This window comes from Vulpes lagopus, chromosome 9 (assembly GCF_018345385.1).
Source record: "Vulpes lagopus strain Blue_001 chromosome 9, ASM1834538v1, whole genome shotgun sequence".
Lineage (NCBI taxonomy): Eukaryota > Metazoa > Chordata > Mammalia > Carnivora > Canidae > Vulpes > Vulpes lagopus.
The window spans coordinates 35,017,000-35,040,277 of NC_054832.1; the positions used below are offsets into that span (position 1 = coordinate 35,017,000).

The window sequence follows — 23,278 nt, forward strand, 5'->3', positions numbered from 1 at the left end:
TGTTGATGGGCTTTTATTTGGTTGCCACCTTGGCTATGTGTAGTTTTTAACAGAGCATAAAAACATGTAATGACACTGTGGCCATTTCTGCATTTGAATCCATTTCCACTGAAAAAAGAAACCCAGTTTCCCTTCCCAGCTGAAAAAAGAGAGCCTGCTGTATGGAAGGATGTCACCTTTACAGTTCAAATTTCCCAGTGCCAAATGCAAACACCTCTCAGAAAAGACAGCCCTGCCTCTTCGCCTGGCAAAAGATGAGATGCCAGGCTGTTCTCTCTCCACCGTCCACGCCTAGGAGGAAGGGCTGAGGTTCTGACAGCTCTTGCTGAGCCCTGTCTGGTTGCTAGCACGGAAAGGGAATTTTTAAAAAGCAAGTGGAAGCGTCTCTGTCTCCAGAATGGGAACACCTTGGAGGAGGATTGCATACCGCCTTTGTTAGGAGAGTGAAGCTTCTTTTCGGTGCATGTTGGCTGCCATTTTATTCCTTGAGGTAGTGTGACTTGATATTGTACCAAGACCTGGAAATATCCAAATCCTGTTCTGCTAATCCCCTCCTCTTCCCACTGGGAACTATAAACATACAGGCCTCGGGAAATCAAAGTTATTCTTACCGTTAGCCAGAAAACCAGGGCAGGCGTCCCCACCGGTCAGGTTGGGGTGGATGATTTAGCCTCGAGGCTCACGTGAGGCCTCCACCCTCTCAACTCACATTTCAGTGTTAGCGCCATTCACGGCTAAGCTGGTGAGGATAGAGTCACTGTACTACCTGTAAGCAGAGGGAATAAGGGAGAAAGTGCCAGAGATTTCTGCTTATCTCTAGAGCCAGGTGAAAGCAAGCAGCAGAGGGAATGTACTAGGCTTTAGCAAATAGTAATCCTTGCTTTTGGCAAATTTATAACCTGGAAACTTACCCAGTGACATTAGTGCTTCCCGAGGAGTGACCTGAATAGAGGCAGAGGGAGGGCAAATTTTCCTCCGTCCTCTGTGTACGTAAAGGCATTTTATGTATGTTTCCATTATAGCAACCACATGGACCACACACTCATTGTTCTCTCAGGTGACAAAACTGAGGACCTGAGAGTGTGCATAGCCTGACAGATACTTGAGTGGTAGAGCAGGATTTGGACCCCAGTCTGTTGGCCAACATGGCCTATGATCTAACAGTTATTCCATAATATTCCTGCTGTCAAATGTAGTCTCCGAAAGAGGTCCACAAGGCCCTAAGTGCGACACTTGCCTCAGCTGGTCCTCTTGCTAATTCTGTTCAGCGAATAGAGTGGGATTTCTGTGATGGGTCAGTTCTAGTAATAAGTCTTGGTTTTTGGGGGAAGCATTTCTGTTTGTGGAAACCATCCATTCTGCAGGGTCATTCATAAGGCTTAATTTAGAAACAATTGAAGTGACTATAACAAGGAAATTGTTTTAAAAGGAAAAGACAAATGATCTTATTTCTGGGTAATGTAATTATTTTAAGAGTGCTTTCTAATCAACAGTCAAAAGCCTGGGTAAAATTGAAGATCAGAGGACAAAGCAGCAGTTTTGAAAAGTTGGTTGTTGTTTTTCTTTTTTTAGATTTTTTTTTTTAATTTAAGTAATCTCTGTTCCCAACATGGGGCTTGATCTCATGACCCCGAGATCAAGAGTCTCACACTCCACCAACTGAGGCAACCAGGCACCCCAAAAAGTTTTACTGAGGAGACTGTAAAAGCACTCAGAGTTAAAGCTACATAGCTGGCAATATGCTATTGCACAGTTACATTGACACCTGGCATACAGAACACACACAGGTGCACACACTCCAGGCTGAAAGGAGCAAAAGGGACCACACCCAAGTTACACGATAATTATACTGTGGCACCAAGAAATCTCACACGCTCCCTTCGGGTGGCAGGAGCCCTCACACCTCCTAGAGCCTTTTCACCCTCACCCACCTACCCAGGGTGCTGCATGGATAATGTTATCTCCTATGTGTGCTAAGAAACACTTGGTGTGTCCCATCACTACAATACACATACATGGTAAGTAAAAATTCTCACAGATACTTTTCTGACCAAGCCTGACCCAAACAATGAAGATTTATGGTAGATAAACTAATGAAACAGGATCCCTGCTCAGCCTGAAACTCTAACTGTAGATTTCTTTAAACCTTGACAGGGAGAAGCTTTAATTTTTTTTTTTTTTGGGGGGGGGAGCTTTAAAAGAAAAAAAAGTCTTTTAAAAATTCACAAACAAGGGCAGCCCCGGTGGCCCAGTGGTTTGGTGTCGGTGCCGCCTTCGGCCCGGAGTGTGATCCTGGAGACCCAGGATCGAGTCCCACGTTGGGCTCCCTGCATGGAGCCTGCTTCTCCCTCTGCCTATGTCTCTGCCTCTCTCTTTCTCTGTCTGTCATGAATAAATAAATAAAAGCTTTAAAAACTTTTCTTTTTAAATCCACAAACACTATCTGTCTTGCTAGAGATGGAGACCTCTATTACTTTAGGGCTATTTCTGTGACTCTGAAAAACACCCAAGTGAACTTTGAATTATGCAAATGTGAAGCCATGATTCTTTTTGGAAATGGAGACATTTAAAATGCTGTAGGTTCAAGAAGCTAAAAGTGTTTTCTCTCTCTCTCTTTTTTTTTTTCTTTTGCTTTGGGAATATGTGGGGGTGAGGGATATTCTGCTGGTGAGGTGAGTTGGGGTTCCCATCAAGGTCTACCCAAAAAAGACCATCCTCCCAACTACCGTGCTATGTTGCCTCCATTGGTGAACATGGTGGAAGGAGGATGTCAGAAAGAAGGCTGGATGGATGCAGAGGGATTGGGCTGGAGTCCTGGAGGAGGATCATGAGGACCCCTAATGCCAAGCATGGTGAGAGCTGAGGAGGGAAAAAGAAGAGATAGAAATGGGGTGATAGCCCAGGGACTGAACCTTGATTGGTCTTCCATCCCTCCACCAATAAATGGTTTTCTCCTTGGAAGTCACACAGGGAACTTCCTCTAAGTCAGTGCCATGTGTTCTTTGTATTTTAGAATATTCCACCTTCTCTCAGGAGTTAGGTGAGGGCACACACTCCAGGACTGTAAACCACCTCTGTGATTTCCTGTCCAATATTGTGGCCCAAAGGAATCATTTCCCCTTTACTGCTGTTGTTCCAAGTACTGGGGGAATATTTGTTCACCCTTTTTGCAGTTCTTACCCAAGGAGAGAGGAACAGGTTTCACACAAAATTTGATCATGGCAGGCTATATTCAGAGCTATACTGCAAACTTCATCCTCAGGATGTTTTTATAATTCAAGTCTGGTATCATGTCCTCATAAATCTATGAAGAGGTTGGTTTGTTGTCATCCTATTTCTTCTGGCATCTATAACTAATGAAAACAGGCTCAGAATTTGTAGTGTCACTCACAGCTCCATGGTTGGTTTGTTTGTTTGTTTGTTTGTTTGTTTGTTTTTCAGAGAGTCTGAGGAATGAGGGGCAGGGAAGTTTTAAGAGAAAAGCATCACTTTCTCTTTGTACTCACCTGGTGCACTGGTTTATTCCCTTGTGACTGTAAAGCCACCTTTACCTTTTTTAATGAGTAGGATTAGGAGCGCTTGGGTGGCTCAGCCATTGAGCTTCTGCCTTTGGCTCAGGGTGTGATCCTGGGGTCCCGGGATCGAGTCCCTCGTCAGGCTTTCTGCATGGGGCCTGCTTCTCCCTCTGCCTGTGTCTCTACCTCTCTCTCTCTCTCTCTCTCTGTCTGTCTCTCATGAATAGGTGAATAAAATCTTTAATAATAATAATAATAATAATAATAATAATAATAATAATAAGTAGGATTATACACAAAATTCAATCATTCTAACTACCCCTGAACCCAATGTCATAGTGAAAAGAACTCCTACTCTCAATGTTTCATGTGCAGCCCCTCATTGCCTTGCCTAGATCATGTTCCTTGATTGTAGAGACCATGTCTGTAATGTGAAACAATGCTCTATCTGGCTTACCAGCTGACTTGTTTGCCTTGCCATTCCATTCCACTTGAATCCATCTGTTCTTTGAATCCATTGTAATATCTTGCACCACCATAGGTACACAACATATTCTTAGGAAATTCTTGTGAAATCATCCAAAGGGAAAGGGGATCTCCTGGAATGAAGACACTGCTCCAACCTTCTTCTGTATATTATAGCACACAATTTCACTCCAGGAATGGTATTTGTTCTAACTTTTCAATCCTATTTTTTATCCTATTTTGGGGGGACAGGTTTAATCATTTAAAGGTACACCTTTTGGGGTACCTTTTTGGGTCCCTAAGCCCAGGTGGCTTAGCAGTTTAGCGCCGCCTTCTGCCCAGGGTGTAATCCTGGAGACCTGGGATCAAGTCCCGCATCAGGCTCCCTGCATGAGGCCTGCTTCTCCCTCTGCCTGTGTCTCTGCCTCTCTCTCTCTCTCTCTCTCTCTCTCTCTCTCTCCCCTGTCTCTCATGAATAATTAAATAAAATCTTTAAAAAGAAAGTAAAGGTACACCTTTTAATGCATATGTAAAGTTCCTGTGATCTAAAGGAAAGAAATTATTTAAAGTACATTCATACCATGGTTAAAATTCAGATTTTAAAATTTTTGTTTTTGGCTTTTTGCAAAAATGAATCCAATTCAGTTTTGATCATGGAAGTGTATCAATTCTAGTGCTTTCACTATGCTTCTATGTTCTTATATTATTACTTTCTGCCCTATTTTTTGCATAACTTTCTTATAATGGAAAATGCTGCTCTTAAAGAAATCAGTGAGAGGATTTAAATAATATTCTGTTATCGTTTCATACTTTGTTGTATATTGTAATTCATGAATGAAGGGAAAGAGAAGTCTTGGCAAATTTATCTTCACCATTATTCACATAGAATAGTTACATATAATACAACACTTCCTTATTGCTTTTTTCCTCAATGAAACTATCTGGATACATTTCAGATTGTTATTATTTTTTTTTACTATAGTCATTTTTCCATAAAGTCCAAGTTTTACAATAGGAGTAAGCATATTTTAATCTTTGGATCTGCCAGCAATGAGAAAGACTTAGGTTGTCAGTTCTAGTTACTTAGAGTATAATTATACTGGTGTTTCTGAGTACATACTATATGCCTGTTTCATAAACTTAAGGTGTTTACTAGTTACACGTGATAAATGTACAGTCTGAAAGTCTCCTCTCCTTAGTTCATGTCTGTAGCTCCATACTGGGGCGTATTTGCTGACACCACAACGACTAAGTTATGTATATTAATAAGCCCTTTGGTACTGTAAGATTAAATAGAAAAAGGCCAAAAATTGCATTTTTCAGGAAAAGACAGGATGTAATTTTCTTTACAATCTCTTCTAATGAAGTTGGTAAATTTTGTGGTTCAGCAGCACAAGTACCTTGAATGGGGTCCTGTGTGTGTGCATAGGGACACAGAATGCAGGATGCCTCCGCTGCTTGCCATATTAGCAGGGTGTAGAGACCATCTGATACTGCTCCAGCTGACCCTAAACCAGCAAGTGAGATGCCAGGAAATCACTACAGTGTTTTTGGTGTTTGCTGTAACATAAAGACAAGAAAAGATAAAGGCAACTCAATAGAAATGAACTGCTCCTGCTGGAATTTAGAAGGAGCAGGAAAAATGTTAGGTGGTTCCTGCTGGGAAGGGGGTAGATAGGTGTACAGGATGATAAGTGAGTGAACCCACCCAGGAACATGTGGCCATGAAAAGGAAGCGATTGGCTGTTTAGACACAGAAACTGTACACAGAGTTGCACACCATCTCTTTGAGAGATGGGGAGGATCCTTTGTTTAGATTTTTTGTATTTAGTTCACTTTGCAGAGGTATTTTCACCTTCTCCCTTTTCAAATTAAGCTTTCATTTTCATTTTTTCTTAATAAGAGGTGGAAATAGCCAGTGTATAAATAGCTAGACAGAAAGGCTCTGCTTAAGCACAAAAACATACACACACCCTCAAACACTTGGCAACATTCCCCGTGAGGCTTTGCTCTGTTTTTTACTGTGAGGCACTGCTGAGCGGATGAAGATCTGTGTTCTACTTCCACCTTTGACCCTTAGCAGCCATGTAGCCTGGGGAAAACCTTTAAATCTTCACCTTCAATTTCCTTAACAAGTAACAATTATTCTTGACCCTTCTTTTCTCACAATATTCCAAGGATCTACTGAAATAGGTTATGTGAAAGCCCTATAAACTCATGCAGGAAGAGGTCGTGATCCTGGGGTCCTGGGATCGAGTCCTTCATCGGGCTCCCTATAAGGAGCTTGCTTCTCCCTCGGCCTGTGTCTCTGCCTCTCTGTGTCTCTCATGAATAGATAAATAGAATCTTTAAAAATAAATAAATAAATAAATAAATAAATAAATAAATAAATAAATAAATAAATAAATAAAATTGTTACTGGGAGATAAGGAAGGGTACCACTGAGAACGTGACATTAGAGTTGATCTGAAGCAGGTGAAGAGTGAGGCATGAGGATATGATGGGGGTGGGTGGGAGGAGATTTGAACCATGTGGATATAAAGGGAGGCATTAAAGCTATAGGGATGTAATAGAATGGTGGCATTTAAGCCATGAGAATATGGGAAACACTTGAGCCATGTAGATACAGGAAAACAAGGACATCCGAAGCCGGGAAAACAGCATGTGCAAAATGCTAATGAGGGACGTGCCTTGTGTGTTAAAGGAAAAAGATCAAGGCAGCTGAAATGGAGGGAAGGAATTTAAAGATAGAAGGCTAAAGATAGAAGGTCAGAAACAATAACATGATGAAGGTCACGATGATGGAGGAGGAGGAGGAGAAGTATTCCTACGTGCTCATTCTGCCGGACTCTGCTGCATCTTCTCACTTGATCCTGACAAAAACCCCAATTTACAATTAAGGAGAGTTATACATGAGGAAGCATAAGTCCCTAAGGGCCATATGACTAGTATGTCTTGTAACCAGGATTAGCTCTGAGGCCTCTCTGATTCCAACACCCATGTGCTTTGTCACCCCTCCTGCGAAAGGAGATCAGCCCCAGTGAGTGTCTTCTATTCTGGGGGACTTTGTCTTTTCTTTAATTAGCTTATAGTGATCATACTACCATCCAAAAAATCCTGAGACCACTTGGTTTCCTAGGTAAAACAAAGTGTAAGGATAAAGCCAAACCTAATACCATTTCTTGGTATTTTAGGATCCACTCTGACCCTGGACAAAGAAGATATCAGCTCCCCAGATAGACTTAGTAGAAGAAAGATTCACTGAGAAGAAGTCTATACGCAGTAGCTTTGGTTACTACCAACTGAAAAATCACGAGGAATATTTGCCAACCACCTTGCTATTCACCTGGCACCAAAATATATAAATATCCTAGCTGTCCTCTGCTTCAGGGGATTCTTAAAAGTGAAAAGCAGGGGCCAATGGGAAATAGGCTCAGCAGAAGGAAGCCATCATTTCTTGAGCATCTTCCATACACTGGTGTCTTTCTCAGAATGGTATAAAGACACACCAACAAAACTCCATGAATATGCTTAATGCTCACTTGGAAGAGGAAGGACAGCAGAATGGGGGAAGCAGTGGCCTCCGTCTGAATGCCAAGTAAGATTTAATAAGTAGGGATGGAGAGAGTCGCAGTTATACTACTGACTATTAGGAAATACCTCAGTGTTTACAAAGGGTTTTGTGTTAATTTTCTGTTTGTCACCTCTGATTTTCCTATGAAAAGTTGGTTTAATAAAACAACTAAGAACCACTTCTCTCCCCAGGTAAGGAAGAATTGATTCAGTCAATCATTGATATCCTGTGTTTGTTACTGGTATCTAATATGGATCCAATTTGTCCTAAAAACACCAGTCTTATCCAGTCAGACCCTGGATTAGAGTCCTCCTTATAGCACTGGTACCTTCCCAGAGCTGGATGGCCCATTCTATGGGGTTCCTCTGAGCCTGCTCTGATTCTGCCCAAACCCTACTTAGCCCTTCCCAGCCTCAGGACAGAAGACCAGAGAAGGAAAGTGTCCTGCTCTCCATCATCTGCTTCTCTAATGGGACCTCTTGCTTAATTTCAGATTAAAATAATAACGTCTATGCGGGGAAAACACTCAGCCACAGGGGTCTGACAGGAGTCCTGGATGCAAATTCACAAATGGCCTTTCACATTTGGCAGGTGATCCCAGGGAAGTGAGTCAGGTTGGAAGCTATCAGTGGTTCTCTTATTTTCTTCCCTTGTGACTATTTTGCTCTTGTTTTTCTAATTCTCCATTAAAGCAAGGAGGAGAGTGTTCCCAAATCTGGAAGGCTCATCTTTGTGAACAACTCCCTGAACTCTTATTTCATTTAGATAAATAGTGGATGTATTGAACACCTGTTGGATGCAAGACACAATGTTGAGTTTTCCCAATTCACTGGGACTCCTTTTCCTCATATAGTCCTTCAGACAACCCTAGGAGAGAGATGTTATTATACCTACTTTCCAAACAAGAGTGAGACCAAGAGAGAAGTCAGATGAATTCCTCAAGGTCACATAACATGGTACTATAATAAAGACTTCAATTTAGTTCCTCCGCTGGCAAGTCCAATTCTGTTTCCACACACTTTGATGCAGGATGCAAAAAGTGCAAGAACTTAAAAGATGCTACTTCATAGTCTTCTTGTTAGTCTTCTCACTTGGACATTTGTTTGATGGAAAATATTCATATTTCAGCCATGTTAGCCAGAGTGGAAAGTGATTGACTAGTAGCTTCCAACAGAAGCAGCCCTTCAAACATCACAGGAGATGGAGCAGGGATGTGGAGGGGCTGGGTATGGGAATGATGCTTCTGATCCTGCTCCTCTGCAGGCTCAAACTGCATGACTGTCATGAAGTTAGCTTCTCTAAACCCCTCGTCCTTAGAGTAAAACCAAGGTATAATATCCCTGTCACCAACTCTAAGCAAAATTGTGAAAATAAAACATTAATGAGACTGCTTTGAGCTGCAACCAGAATCCCAGATTCTCTTCCTTTTCCTATCCCATGTAGGATACTATTTTTAAAAATAAGAATATTCATGCTAAGCCAGGAAACAGTAGATATTAAACACATGTTTGCTGAATAAATTTTTAAAAAAGGAATTATGAACTATTCTTAGACTCTGTGGAGGGGCTTGTAGCAATGAACTAAATGCATTAGTGGCCCCCAGAGGATATCTAAAAACAAGGAGTAGAACTCCTCTGGTACTTCTGGCTACTGGTTACATGGTGAGGCTTGGATCCCTGTAGTTGACCTATTTGTCCTCCTCAGCCTATGATGGCTCACTGTTTTGCTTCATTGTTTTATCAAAACCCAAAGTAATAATTCCTGTCTTCTAAATAAGATAATATTTAGTGCCTTTAGTTAAGTAGACATCTATGGCGATCAGAATTCCCCAGAAGTTGGCCATGGTAGAGTCTTAGCCTATGACAGCTCTGGAGGCATATCGAGGACTCCCAGAGGTCCCCCCTTTCCACGACTGTGGCAGGTACTGACCTGGCACCTGACCCTGAGACAGCCCAGACAGGCAAGTCTAATGGCAAGGGAACATCTGCAAGCCCTCAACTTCGGGCACGCCAACAATTTCTTTCTTTGAGACAGCTTTGTAGTTTCTGCAGGCCTGAAAGGTGACCATTTAATATGGGCCCTGTCCACTTACTTAAGGGCATGTTAAGCATACAATGTAAGTGAATTGTTGGCCACCCAGGAGGGAGTGGGGAGTCAGCCATTAGCTGGACGTGAATGAAAGTCAAGAGAGGAGCGTCAAGAAACAGAGCACTTAGGGTGCTGTTTGGACAAAAGATCTCTTTAGGCCAAAACAAGAGAGGGGGCATTTCTATGCTCATAGTCATGTACTCTTGAAAGAGCAGGGTGAGGGTGCCCTTGTAGGTGCTAGAAATAGTAAGACTAACCTCACACACATGCCTGTAACACAGGAAGGCCAGAGGGACTGGGGTGGAATCCCAAATCCAATCCCAATGCTTATTCAAGTCTGATCCTAGCTGGTGTGTAAACTCAGGCAAAATGCGTGGTGAGGATGGAAAGTCTCCAGAGGAAAATGGCTTGTTGGAGAATTTCTAAGGGCGGGTCTAAAGATCATGGTACTTCTATAAAACATAAGAACCTCTTTGCAATACATATTCCCGAGGGAATCGAGAACCAGGACTAAGATACATGCCAAGTGAAAAAAAAAAAGGCAGAATCAACCTACCTGTCCATCAGGAGGGATTAATTAAACTAATATCATGCAGTGGAATGCCAAAGGGCTCTAAGCCTCACATCAGTGACCACTCTGTCAGGTACCTAATTCGGGGCGGGGCTCGAGGGCAGAGCTCCATACTGTCCATTGAATCAATCAATCAGTGAAAACTCAGCAGTTGGGATCCCTGGGTGGCGCAGCGGTTTGGCGCCTGCCTTTGGCCCAGAGCGCGATCCTGGAGACCCGGGATCGAGTCCCACGTCGGGCTCCCGGTGCATGGAGCCTGCTTCTCCCTCTGCCTGTGCCTCTGCCTGTGTCTCTGCCTGTGTCTCTGCCTTTCTCTCTCTCTCTCTGTGACTATCATAAATAAATAAATAAATAAATAAATAAATAAATAAATAAATAAATAAAAAAGAAAACTCAGCCGTTTAAAAAGATGAGATATGTGGCAGCAGCGGGTGGTTTAGTGCTGCCTTCGGCCGGGGGCCTGATCCTAGAGACCCAGGATCAAGTCCCACGTTGGGCTCCTTGCATGGAGTCTGCTACCTCTACCTGTGTCTCTGTCCCGCGTGCTCTGTGTGTGTGTGTGTGTGTCTCATGAACAAATAAATAAAATCAAACAAATAAATAAAATTTTATTTATTTATAAATAAATAAAAAAAGTTTTTTAAAAAAAACTTAAAAATAATAAAAAAATAAGAAGACGAGATACATCCATTATCTATAATGTGGGAGGATAGCCACAGTATACCTTTCAAGGAAAATAAAGGTCATAGAATAGGATGGTGTGATCCCATTTGTGGTTGGGGTGTACAGATTTCATTTATATGCATTTACATGTCTAAGAGGACATATATAAATTAAAATTGTCAAGAGTGGTTATCTTCTATAGAGTCAGACTGGATCACAGCGAGAGTGTTCACGTTCTAGTTTCTCTATCCCCTTATTATATTTTTTACAGTAATGATGTATTACTTCAGTAAACAGCAAAACCAAAAATGATATTTCCATTTTGGGGAGGGGTTGTTGTTAAATAATGTTCTATTCAGATTCTATCAGAAATATGTTTTACTGGCAGTAATAATGGAAAACAGAACTTGGAAAAGAGCCCAAGACCAGGCCCTCTGCAGTCTGAAATGCAGAGTCTATGCAACAAGAGCCCAGATAATTCAGAGACCGTAAGCCCTGCTCACCGGGAGAAGACCAGCTGTGTTTCCTGGACTTTATCACACAGCCTGGGGAAGGCAGTCAGAAGCACAAGGCTGTCTCTAGTGAGCCTCCCGCTCACTGCATCTTTGTACCAGTTTGATTCTCATCTCAAACCCTGTTACCTGTCTGAAAGGGGACCAAGCGCCAGGTGTGTGACCAGCAGTCACAGGTGTGGGTCGGCCTGCCCATCCTCATGGGGAAGAAGGCTTCCCTGCATGGAGTGGCCTTGGGACAGCCTTGGAGGGTGACCATTCTTCAAGCAATGTCAGCAAAGCCACCTTTGTGATTTCCATGAGGCCGTAGCACATAGGTCTCAGCTACTCTTACCAGAGGCCAGAGGAGAGAATATTCTTTGGGCAAGATGAAATGACGTTAGTGAAATTGTTATATAACTTCATTTCTCCCTCTTTAATATTTTAATCCTTCCTTTTATGTGCCACTACTTTATTTCCTAATTTGTCCACTGTATCTAAATATATCAGTTTATATATAGGTTCTCCTTTTATATACTCCCACTAAGAAACAAGTTCCATTGAAGAGAAATTTCTGGAGCAGTGTGCTCTTCAGATTTTTCTGTAGTCTCTTTTTTTCCAGTGAAAATCAAGGACAACTGACCTAGAAATTAATTTGCTGGATTTTAGCCACCTACAAAATTCAGTTGGATACAATATCTGATGTCATAGTAAATGAACACTTGTTCCCATTCGTCTATAATTTTTATTGTTTCCTTCCTTACATTTTAGGAAACTTTTTTTCTGGTTGTGTTTTCATAATGTAGACATTCCATTGGTCAAAAATTCAGAGCAACTCTTAGAGGATAAGGTTACATGTCCCAGATAGGCACAGATTTTAATCAACCTGGTCTCTTTCTGGAATCACTGTGGGGTCTGTGATCCTTGTTGTCGCTCAACCTGACTTCACCTGCTAGCATCTTGCAAACCCCATTATAGAAACCCTCAATGCAGTTTGCATTGAGACTTCTCTGAAGTAAACCAGGCTTTCCAAGGGTAAGTGAGACTTTCTCTTAGAAAATCTAACTCTGGGCTCTCAAGAATTAACTCACAGAATTTGTAGAACCAAATGAGGATACAGAAACAAAGTACCCCACATCTTTCGCTCCACAGATCCAAGATATAAAGAAGGGAGCACTTATATTCCAGAAAAGTGTCCACTACTCACAATTTCCTTTCCCCATGGCATCATTTTTAAGAGCTATTCCTTTTTTTCTCTTCATTTTAAGTGGAAAGTTAGCTTTATATTTTAGATTCCTGGTCATGGTTCTTTGCTGGTGGTTTGATGTCTTCCCATCTTGTATATTTTTCCTTTCTCATCTGTGGTCAGTATTAACCCCAGATTTATGTTTTGGATCCTGGGAGACTGGATGTGACCCAAAATAAGTTGGGAAATTCCACATCGTCCATCCTAGAGTAAACTACTGAAGAACAGAATGCCGATGTCTTACAGAGTTGGCATGCACTTCACTTAATGAAATGCAGCAGATTCAGCCAAAAGTAATATATATAAATATTTATAGTCATAAAAATTGTTATACATTTATAAGATATATGATAAAGATTTTATGTATATTTAGTAAACATACATATTTTTAGATATCTATATTTAAGATTTATGTATATAGGCATATAAACTAGAAGGCTGAGATATATTTACTACCTAAAACTCTTTTTCAAGGCTCTGAAGCAAAAGCCCTGAGAGGTAAGAGATGGGCCATGTGGGAGGGAGGCCGGGGGACCTGGGCACAGGAGACCAAGGGATGAATCAGAGGTGGCCCAGGGTGGCTCCTACAGAACCCTGAGGCCCATGGAGGAAGTCTGGATTTCATTCTAAGTGTGTTAGGAAGCCCCCTCCTAGAGCTTTACACAGAGGAGTGACATAGTCTGTTGTGTGTTTTTAAAAGGTCACTCACTCTAGGGTGTGGTAGGGAAGAGACTGAGGCCCAGATGGGGGTAGGGAGAGGGGAGATCAGGGGAAGAGGGACATCCCACCCGAGAGAGTGATCTGGAATATGGGATGGAGATGATGGCAGTCTGGACTGAGGTGGTGACGATGGAGATGCTGAGAAGTCAATGGATAAAAGCAAAAGGAATGACAGAGGAGTCCTAGGGCTCTGGCGTGGGCGACTGGGCAGCAGATGGCATCCTCCACAGACGCAGGGCAGGCCGAGGGCACTGGGAGTGGGAACCAGGAGCCACGGTTCCTTCTGTCCTGCACTGAATGCCTTCCAGGGCCTCTCTGAGCTGGGCAGGGAGGACACAGCAGCAAAGCAGGCCGAGTCAGTCTTGTGCTTTCCTGCCGCCCCGCTGGCCTCCTTCCCATTCTCCCTTATCAGCTCCTCCTCCTCCCCAAGTCTACAGGTCAGATGGCTAAGGGCTCACCCCTCCTCTTTTCTCCCTCCTCTTTTCTTGTTTACCCACCATCACTGACTTGAGGCTGTAATCCAGTCTTTGGCTAGAGATACCACCTGCATGCTGATGATTCCCACATTTATTCCCTCCCTGGACCTCTTCTTCTAACTCCAGACTTTGTCCATCTGGCTACCTACTTGACATCATATGGGCATCTCAGAATGAATACCTGCACAGAAGCACAGAGAGCCATGCCCCTGCCTCGCCCCAAAGCCCTGCTTCTGCATTTTTCCCATTTCAGGGTCAATTTCATCCTTATAGTTGCTTAGGCCAGAACCTTGGAGTTATGCTGGACCATTCTCTGTTCACAAACCATCAACCAATCCTATTGAGTCTCCCTTTAAGCTGTGTCCAGAATCCAGCCACTTCTCACCTTCTCTGCTGCCACCACCCTGGTTCCGGCCACCATTGGCTCCTGTCTGGGTCCTTGCAGCGGCTTCCTAGCTGTCTCTCTGCCTCTGCACTACCCTCCTCTAGTTTACTCTCAACGAGGCAGCCAGAGAGGTCCTGTTAGAATATAAACCGAAATCCTGCAATGGCTCCATCTCATCAGAGTGGAAGCCACAGCCCTTACTGTCACCCATGGGTCCCATGTCACCTGGCCCTTGTTACTATTCTGCTCTTATCTGCTTTCCTTCCTGCCCTCCATTCCAGCCTCATCCTTGACACTCAACCTGCTCGCTGTCCAGACCCTTCTCAGTTGCTATTTTCTCTTCCTGGGACAGCCTTCTCGCAGTCATCTCCATGGCTACCTCCTTCACCTCTTCTCTTCCTTTCCAAATGTGACTTTTTTAATGGGGCCTTCCCTGGTTTCTTAGTTAAAATTTTGACACCCACCCCTGGCATTCCCCAATCCCCTTCCTTCTTTACTTTTCTCCTTGGAACTACTCTGTCTAGCATGTCCCTTATGTATCTTGCTTTTGGGATGTCTCTTGCCACTAGACTGTAAGCTCCACAAGAACTAGGGTTTTGTCTGTTCCCTGATGAATCCCCTAGTGCCTAGGGCCATGCCTCCCTCCTAGGAGACACTCAGCACCTATTTGTGAAATGAATGAGTGCTAATAGGAGATTGCCTCCTCTTTCTTAACTACTTCTCTTTGACTTTTTATGGAACTGTTGTCTTAATTTCTGCCTGGGCTTCCTCCATGGAGTTAGTAGGGCATAGTGATAAAGCCAGTGGACAGTCAACCACAAACAGAACTTACCATTTGGCCGTCTTATTCCCAGGCTAGGTGACTTAGGATAAGTTGCTTGGGCCGAGTTTTCATTTCTTAGCTTATAAAAATGGAGGAAGCTGTCCTATCACTCAGGGGGTTGTGAAGTTTCAATAGAATAATGGATGAAAGGCCATCAATGACAAGATGTGGTTTTCATTAACCACCGCAGCTAGCCCGGGCTCAATGCAGGAGCTTATTTATAGGACTGTCCCATTTAATTCTCACATCAAATCAGTGAGATACAAACTCACACCACTGAACCCATTTTACAGATGAGAAAACCGAAGTGCACCAAAAAGTTAAGTGACTTACTACCCAGAGCTAATCAGCAATTCAACCAGGCTTTGAACCCAAGCACTTTTATTCCATGGCCTGAGTTCCCCCCCCCCCCCCCCCCCCCCCCCCCCCCGCCCCGCTATGTTCTACTAGCACAAAGTTAATGTTTTAATAGCCAAATGGAGTAATGAAAAGGATTTGACCTGACAGGCAACTTCTGTCTCCAGATGATTTTTTCTGGGCTGCTAATTAAAGCAGCATTTCCCCGACGGTATTTTTGTCCTCTCTTCAACTCAAACAGGCAGAAATCCCTGTCTTCCAAAAGAAAAAGGTATTGTCAGGCATTCCTCTTTCTTTCCCCTACACCCCCAGGGAGAGAAACGCTATCATATGTTCCCCGAGATTTCTGTTGTACAGTCTGACCAAGTCCAGATGGTTTTCTCAAGTTCAGACATCATCCTTGGGAGAGTATTTGTAGTTATCTACTGAAACAAATTCTGGACTAGATTGCAAACACGGCTTCCGAAAAAACTAATTCCATGCTCTTCTGCCTTGTTTGTGTTATGGCCTTTCTGTGCTAATGAATTTGTAAATGTGGTTTAATTACTGTTTACTGAAAAATAGCTACACACAGATCAGTCTCAGTGGGAGACTTAGCCAAAATGTTGAGGCAATTTGTTTCTAGTGCAAAAACAGCTAATAAGTGAGAAGCACTTTTTAAACATTGGGGAAGGAACTTAAGTTTAGCTTTGAAGAAACAGTGGTTTATAGGCCCAGAAAAAGAAATCATTCTTTAAGAGGGTAGATTTAAATATCAAAATGGTATTTTCTTCCTAAGGCTGGGCACACGGTGATTTGCACAGAACCAAAGTATAGGAATGGTGATTTGATTGAACACCACACCAAAGAGCTGTTCTTTACAGAACCCCCAAAAAGGAAAACCCGAAATTACTTGTGAATTTCATACAAATGTTTCCGGGCTCTGTAAGCCCATGTATATGTATTACCTCACCTTTCTGAATTCTTGCCTCCGACAAATTGCCAACTTAGCAACTGAATGACAGTTTTAAAATTCTAATACAAACCAGCCTCTCTAACTTTGCTTTTCTCCCTCCAGAATCTAGAAAAGGACACGCAGGCAGCCGGGGTGGCTCAGCGGTTTAGCCCCGCCTTCGGCCCGGGGCCTGATCCTGGAGACCTGGGATCGAGTCCCAGAATCCCACGTCGGGTTCCTGCTGGAGCCTGCTTGTGTCTGTGTCTGTCCCTCTCTGTTTCTCATGAATAAATAAATAAAATCTTAAAAAAAAAAAAAGAAAGAAAGAAAGAAAAGGGACTTGCGAGGGAAATTAAAGTTATTGGAAGGTTCAGTTTAGAAATTATGTCTCATTTGGAGCTGCAGTTTAGGGGACCTTCCCGCGCCACCGGCCCTGCTCGTAGCCGGGTGCTCTGTTCTCCCGACTAATTTGGCAGGTCTCTGTCTAGGACGGGAGCAGAGCCAGTTCTGTCTCCGGTTCAGAACTCAGAAGATAAAATGTGTCAACTTTTCCAATTACTAACATTGCTTGGCATTTCTGGAACTATGGATATAGTGCAAGAAGTTTGAGCGGTGTGAGATGCAAACACTGCCCTCTAGGAGTTTACTTTTAGTAAGGGCAAAAGACAGGTATGCAGGCAATTCAATATAAGAGATCCCAAACTTGGGGGGGGGGGGGGCGGTGGGGACAACCAGGTAAGGGGGGTCAAAGGTATAATCTTCTAGTTATTAGATAAATAAATCCTATAGCTATAATGCACAGCATGGTGACAACAGCTAACAATACTGTATTGCATATTGGAAAGTTGCTGAGAGAGTAGAACTTGGAAGTTCTCATCACAAGAAAAAAATTAATAACTATGCGGGGTGATGGATGTTAACTAAACTTGCTGTAGTGATAATTCCGTAGTGTATTGGGTCATTATGTTTTACCCCTTAAAGGTATACAGTGTTATATGTCAATTACATTTCAGTAAAATGGGGGGAAAGAAAGAGATTCCAAGACCAAGCCTTAACCATCAGATAGCTTTAGTGACTCAAATACCCTTTTCATAGCCAGAGGCTCGTCACTGTCACGAAGGACTCCTTTTCTGGGAAGATTATTACAGATTTCCATGTTGTAATGATTCATCTGTCTACCAGTCATTCCTTTGTTCATTAACTCACCAAATGTCATTTGTGAGGGCAGAGAGAGACAAAGTAGTCCCAACAGAGACTCTGTCTCAAGGGGCTGACCCTGCAGAGGGAGGGAGACAGGCATTAACAACACCACAAGAGAAAATCTCAAAGAAAATTTGGAATAATTATTAAAATGGGGTTGTGTGGTCTTTCAGTCTCTGATTTTCCAAGCTTTACTTACAGGATTTTTTCCAATATAGGAAAAATGCAAAATATAAGTGCAGAGCCCCTTTATGAGAAGTGGCTCACCTTGACCGTGCTTAAATCATAAGACTTTGGAAATAGGAACTAAGTTCAGATATCACCTCCTCCAAGAAGGCTTTTCTGATAGCATCTATGCACCCTTTTGGCTTGGGTGTCCTTTCCATGTTCTCTCATCGTACCACCATTCCCCTAACAATCATGAATTGAATATCTATTGCACTATCCCCTCATGGTCACCACCACTTCTGAACTTACACAGCTGGGTACCCCCGAAGAAGGAGGGGCCACATCTCACATTTTGCATCCATAGTACCAGACACATGCCTGCTGCATAGTGCTCAATTAATGGTGAGTGGCTCTGTAAATAAGAAGATGATATTTCTAGGGGTTTTTTCTCACCTAACAAGAGTTGCCTTTGTTCCCTGTACTACGTTAAGTTTAAAAATAGGTAACAAAAGTGTATATATTCTTGTTTTTTGAAATGTAAATGTACTAAAACATTTGTTAATAACATATCTATATAAGCACACATATAAAAAAAATTTAGGACACACACCAAAATGCTAGCAGAGTTATCTCTAAGTGTTATGATTTGAAATGATGCTAACTTTTTCTTTATGCATCGCTGTGATGTTTTACTATTTTACTATAGATGTGTACTACTGTTATAATAAGAAAATATGAAGCTAATTGTATTTAAAAAGGGAAGTTTGGCCTCTTCCATAAGCATACACATAAACAGTTTATGAAGCTTCATGTTTACCATCTGAAACCAATGTTGACAGTGAATTTTTTTTTCTTTTTTTTTAATTTTTTTTTAATTTATTTATGATAGGCACACAGTGAGAGAGAGAGAGAGAGGCAGAGACATAGGCAGAGGGAGAAGCAGGCTCCATGCACCGGGAGCCTGACGTGGGATTCGATCCCGGGTCTCCAGGATCGCACCCCGGGCCAAAGGCAGGCGCTAAACCGCTGCGCCACCCAGGTATCCCTTGACAGTGAATTGACCTTGTTAATTTATACAACCCATCTAGCTTGGTAGCATTTAATCCTATTAGATAGGTTTGTATTTTCCTTACTCATATCTGTTTTATAATATTCAGAAGGTACCAAAGCAGCACTTTCCTTGGGAACATTCAAGCAATAAAACATAAATTACCTCTTTTGCCTCTGTCTCTCTGAGTTCTCCTTAAATTCTCCCTGCTAATATTTGGACTAGATGTTAGAGCCTCAGATGTCTTAATGTGAGGCTAGACCTCATGCCAATAGAAAAGGTAGAGCTAGTAGTCAACTTCTCTGACTCCTGTCTCTGTCTGTCCCCCTCCCTCCTTTTCTCCCTCTATTTCATCGCTACTCTCTTGTATTCGCATGGCTCCGTACAAAAGAAATATCAATTTTCTGGTCGGTGGTATTTCTGCTCTGCATCTTCTTTTTTTATTATTATTTAAGATTTTATTTATTTATTCATGAGAGACACAGAGAGAGGCAGAGACACAGGCAGAGGGAGAAGCAGGCTCCATGCAGGGAGCCCGACTCTGGGACTCGATCCTGGGACCCTGGGATCACACCCTGAGCCAAAGGCAGATGCTCAACCACTGAGCCACCCAGGCGTCCCTGCTCTGCATCTTCTGACTGCCTGTCTTTCTAACATTTTGTTTGACTGAGTTGGAAAACCAGACAGTGTTGTGGACTAAAAGAGTTCATGTTTTTTTCCCCAAAGGAACAATACAAATGATAAAGTGTGCTTCTAAACAACAGGTTTAAAAATGATACATATTCTTCTCTGTCTGCAGCTGAATTCTCGCTGCCAGGATGGGGAAACAGAACAGCAAGCTGCGCCCAGAGGTCATGCAGGATTTGCTGGAAAGCACAGACTTTACAGAGCACGAGATCCAGGAATGGTATAAAGGCTTCTTGAGAGACTGCCCCAGTGGACATTTGTCAATGGAAGAGTTTAAGAAAATTTACGGGAACTTTTTCCCTTACGGGGATGCTTCCAAATTTGCAGAGCACGTCTTCCGCACCTTCGATGCTAATGGAGACGGGACAATAGACTTTAGAGAATTCATCATAGCCCTGAGTGTGACATCGAGGGGGAAGCTGGAGCAGAAGCTGAAATGGGCCTTCAGCATGTATGACCTGGATGGAAATGGCTACATCAGCAAGGCAGAAATGCTAGAGATTGTGCAGGTACGTAGCCCTAGACCTTTACAGACAAGAGTGCGAGTCACAGGTAAGAATTGGACGGTGCACAGTACAGCATGGTGCGGGTTGCAGACTGGTGCCCATCTAGGCTTTGATCCAGCCTACCCAGTGTTTTTAAAATACTGAACCCATATCCCAAACAGGAGATTACACATAAAAACAGAATGGTTGCTTATCTCTTAAAAACTCCGATCTGGCAACACTGGGCCCCCATTCTGGCCTGGCCTGAGTCACCTGGTGGTTTGTGATGACGTCCACCCTACAGATGGACATAGCAATCATGCTCCTCAGCAAATCATGCATGCTCAGTGTGACCTCTCAAGCCACCCATCCCAGTGACCTGCCCAGACCTCAAGTCTATGGGCTTATAGCCCCTGGGGTGGTGTCTAATGATCAACCCTGACCTGGGGCTCAAACCCTGCCCCTTTCAGTTACTACCTCTGTGACTCTGACCAACGTAATTCATCTAAGTGAGCCTCAGTGTCCTCATCTGTGAAATGGCACTGCCAGTGGTGCCAGTGAGGTTCCTTTAAGATTAGATGTGACGGTCCGTGTTGGTGCTTAGCACAGTGCCAGCCGTATGGACAGCCCATCATCACACCAAGTCAGTTGTCATGAATCTACTACTTTCTTAGACTCTGAAATAAAAGCAGGGATCTCTAGGCTCGGTTCTGTCTCATCAGAACTACAAACATAGAATCCAGTCCTCCATCATTTTATTCTATTTTTTTTAAAAAAGTATTTATTTATAAGAGCGAGAACACAAGTAGGAGGAACAGCAGAGGCAGAGGGAGAAACAGGCTTCCCGAGGAGCAGGGAGCCCGACTGGCAACTCCGATCTGACTCCAGGATCATGACCTGAGCTGAAGGCAGGTGCTTAGCTGACCGAGCTGCCCAGGCACCCCATCCTCCATCATTTTAATAGGAAGCACTCCATTCTATTTCCCCAGATCACTCACCTAGAGTAAATATCCTGAACAGAACAGGAGAGGGGCCCTGGTGTTGGCCACATTTTCCTCGTCAGACCCCAGGGGAAGGTGGGGAAGGGGCATAAGGAGCTACGGTCATGGCTCTAACAGCTCGATGGGCAGGGAGAGGGACCCAGGGTGGAACGTCAGGGGACTGAGGCTCAGCTCGGAGGATCAGGACAGCTTCAGCTGCAGGCAATAAACAGGACTAGGTGGGTGGCAGCACCAGGGCGGGCTGGCCGTCACTCATCATCTTGGCAGGCAAATGGGCACAAGAGGGAAGCATCTGGAAGCAGACAGCAGTCCAAGAGAGTGGGCATTTGGCTTCCTGGAGGGCTCATCTCAGAAGCCAGCACCCAGGGCTCGGAGGGAGATCTGCAGGCCCTGGGAGAACAGGATGGGCGGGGTGGGGGGGGTGCTGGACAGGAAGGAGGGGCTGTACCACAGGCGACAGAAATCACCGCACTGCTGGTGAGCTGGGGGCAGGGGGGGGTGGGGAGGGCATTCGCCCATTCCTTTTCAAGGAACCAGGGAGATCTGGTTACAGAAGCTAAGATCAGATCCACAAGAGCCCCACGCGACTGCCTGGTTATGGGACCCTTGTAGCTGAGGCCCCGGCGGCTCCTGGGCCAGGGGGTCTGAGCCCCAGGGGCAGTGAGAGGGACAGGTGCACCTGGGGGTGGGGGCCGAGCAGGAGCGCAACCGACCCCCAGACTAGCAAAGTCCCCAGATCTGCCAGCTGGTGCTCATTGCAGCACTTGACCCAGAGCTGCGACCACCCGACCATGGAGTTTCAAGGTAATCCCTCAGAGACAGGAGCTTTTTTTTATTATTTTTAAGATTTTACTTATTTATTCATGAGACACAGGACCCCAGGATCAGCCCTGGGCTGAAGGCAGATGCTCAACCACTGAGCCACCCAGGCATCCTCCCCTCAGAGACAGGATCTTAAATAAGAATAGAGGATTTCTCCTCTCCCCCAAGGATAAATGTATGAATAATGTCAACTGTAGAAATATGGGCAGTAGAGAAAAATATAAAAGCAAAAGAAAAGAATTCTCTCCATAATGCCACTCCACCTACAAAGGGAATCACTGCTATTAATTTTCTAATGTGAGAAAATAATATTTTCTGGTCTTATTTCCATGCATTTAAAAATATCTAATTAGGGCCACCTGGGTGGCTCAGGCATTAAGCGTCTGCCTTCAGCTCAGGTCATGATCCCAGGGTCCTGGGATTGAGCCCCACATCGGGCTCCCTGCTCAGGGGGGAGTCTCCTTCTCCCTCTCTCTCTGCTTTCCTCATTCATGCTCCCTCTCAAATAAAATAAATAAAAATCTTTTTAACAAAATCTAATTGACTTCATAACGTATATGAAATTTTGTATCTTTCCATTTTCACTCAGCATAATACAGGTATTTCTCATGTCATAAAAACTTTTAATAATGATATTTTAATAGATGTCAGACACCATAATTTACTTACTCTTCCTCCATTGTTGGATATTTAGGTTGTTTCCAGGTTTTATTTATACATGATACTGTAACTTTTAAATATAAAATAACATAATTCTTGTGCATGAAACTTTTTCTATATTTAGGATTATTCCCTTGGAAAGGATTCCCAGAAGTACAGTTACTGGGCCAAAGGGAACGAACATTGATTTCTGAGGCACCCGATGCTCTCTGCCAAATTGTTTTGCCAAACGTGCTCCCTAGTGAATGGTGTGTGCCATGTCATTGCACTTTTCTGATTTTTCTTCATCTTCAACAAAAATTAACATAATTCAACAAAAATTCAGATTTCAAGGGTGATTAATTTTAATTAGCTTTATTTTGTCTCCTTTTCTGGGTGAGTGCTGTGCTCTGCAAAACACGCCGGCCCTCGGTCCTCTGCCTTACTGCAGAGAAAGCAGGTGACTAGGTTCTCCTTTTGAAGAGAATTGCTTCCTGATTGGGATCTAAGAAAAAAAAAATTCTTGCTAGCCATGGTGCTGTCTCCTGTTGAACATTTTTCACAGTTCTGGCTGCTCTTGGTCAGTGGTTTGGTGGCCAGTGTCGATGAAGAGGTTGACCCCCGGTCAGGGAGAACCCTCCAGACCCCATGGGCTTATGAAAATCAAATGATTCGCACATTCGTTTCACACCTACCACTAAGGCCCTGCTAAGTAGCTGGCACTGGAGATAAATAGTGTGGGCAGGAACACACACCCTCCTGCGCCGTGGAATTTGGTTGGGGACTTCGCAGAGGATGTGCGGAAGGTGCTAGCAAGCACTCGCTGAGCCCTTGCCCACTTAGTTGGGTTCATCAGAAAAACAAAGTGGCATTGGGCCTACCAAGACCTCGCCACTTGCACGGAGCTGCGTCCACTCACG

General features: G+C 43.5%; 1 protein-coding gene across 17 annotated transcripts in view; it reads left to right on the plus strand.

Moving 5' to 3' along the window:
- NCALD (neurocalcin delta) overlaps positions 1 to 23,278 on the plus strand; it is a 374,162-nt gene that overhangs the window by 335,346 nt on the left and 15,538 nt on the right. For all 17 annotated transcript variants that reach the window (XM_041769156.1, XM_041769148.1, XM_041769140.1 and 14 more), the window contains one exon: positions 19,524 to 19,920. In XM_041769156.1, coding sequence (XP_041625090.1) covers positions 19,543 to 19,920 — 378 coding nt within the window. In that variant the 5' untranslated portion in view covers positions 19,524 to 19,542. The remainder of the gene's footprint in view (positions 1 to 19,523; positions 19,921 to 23,278) is intronic.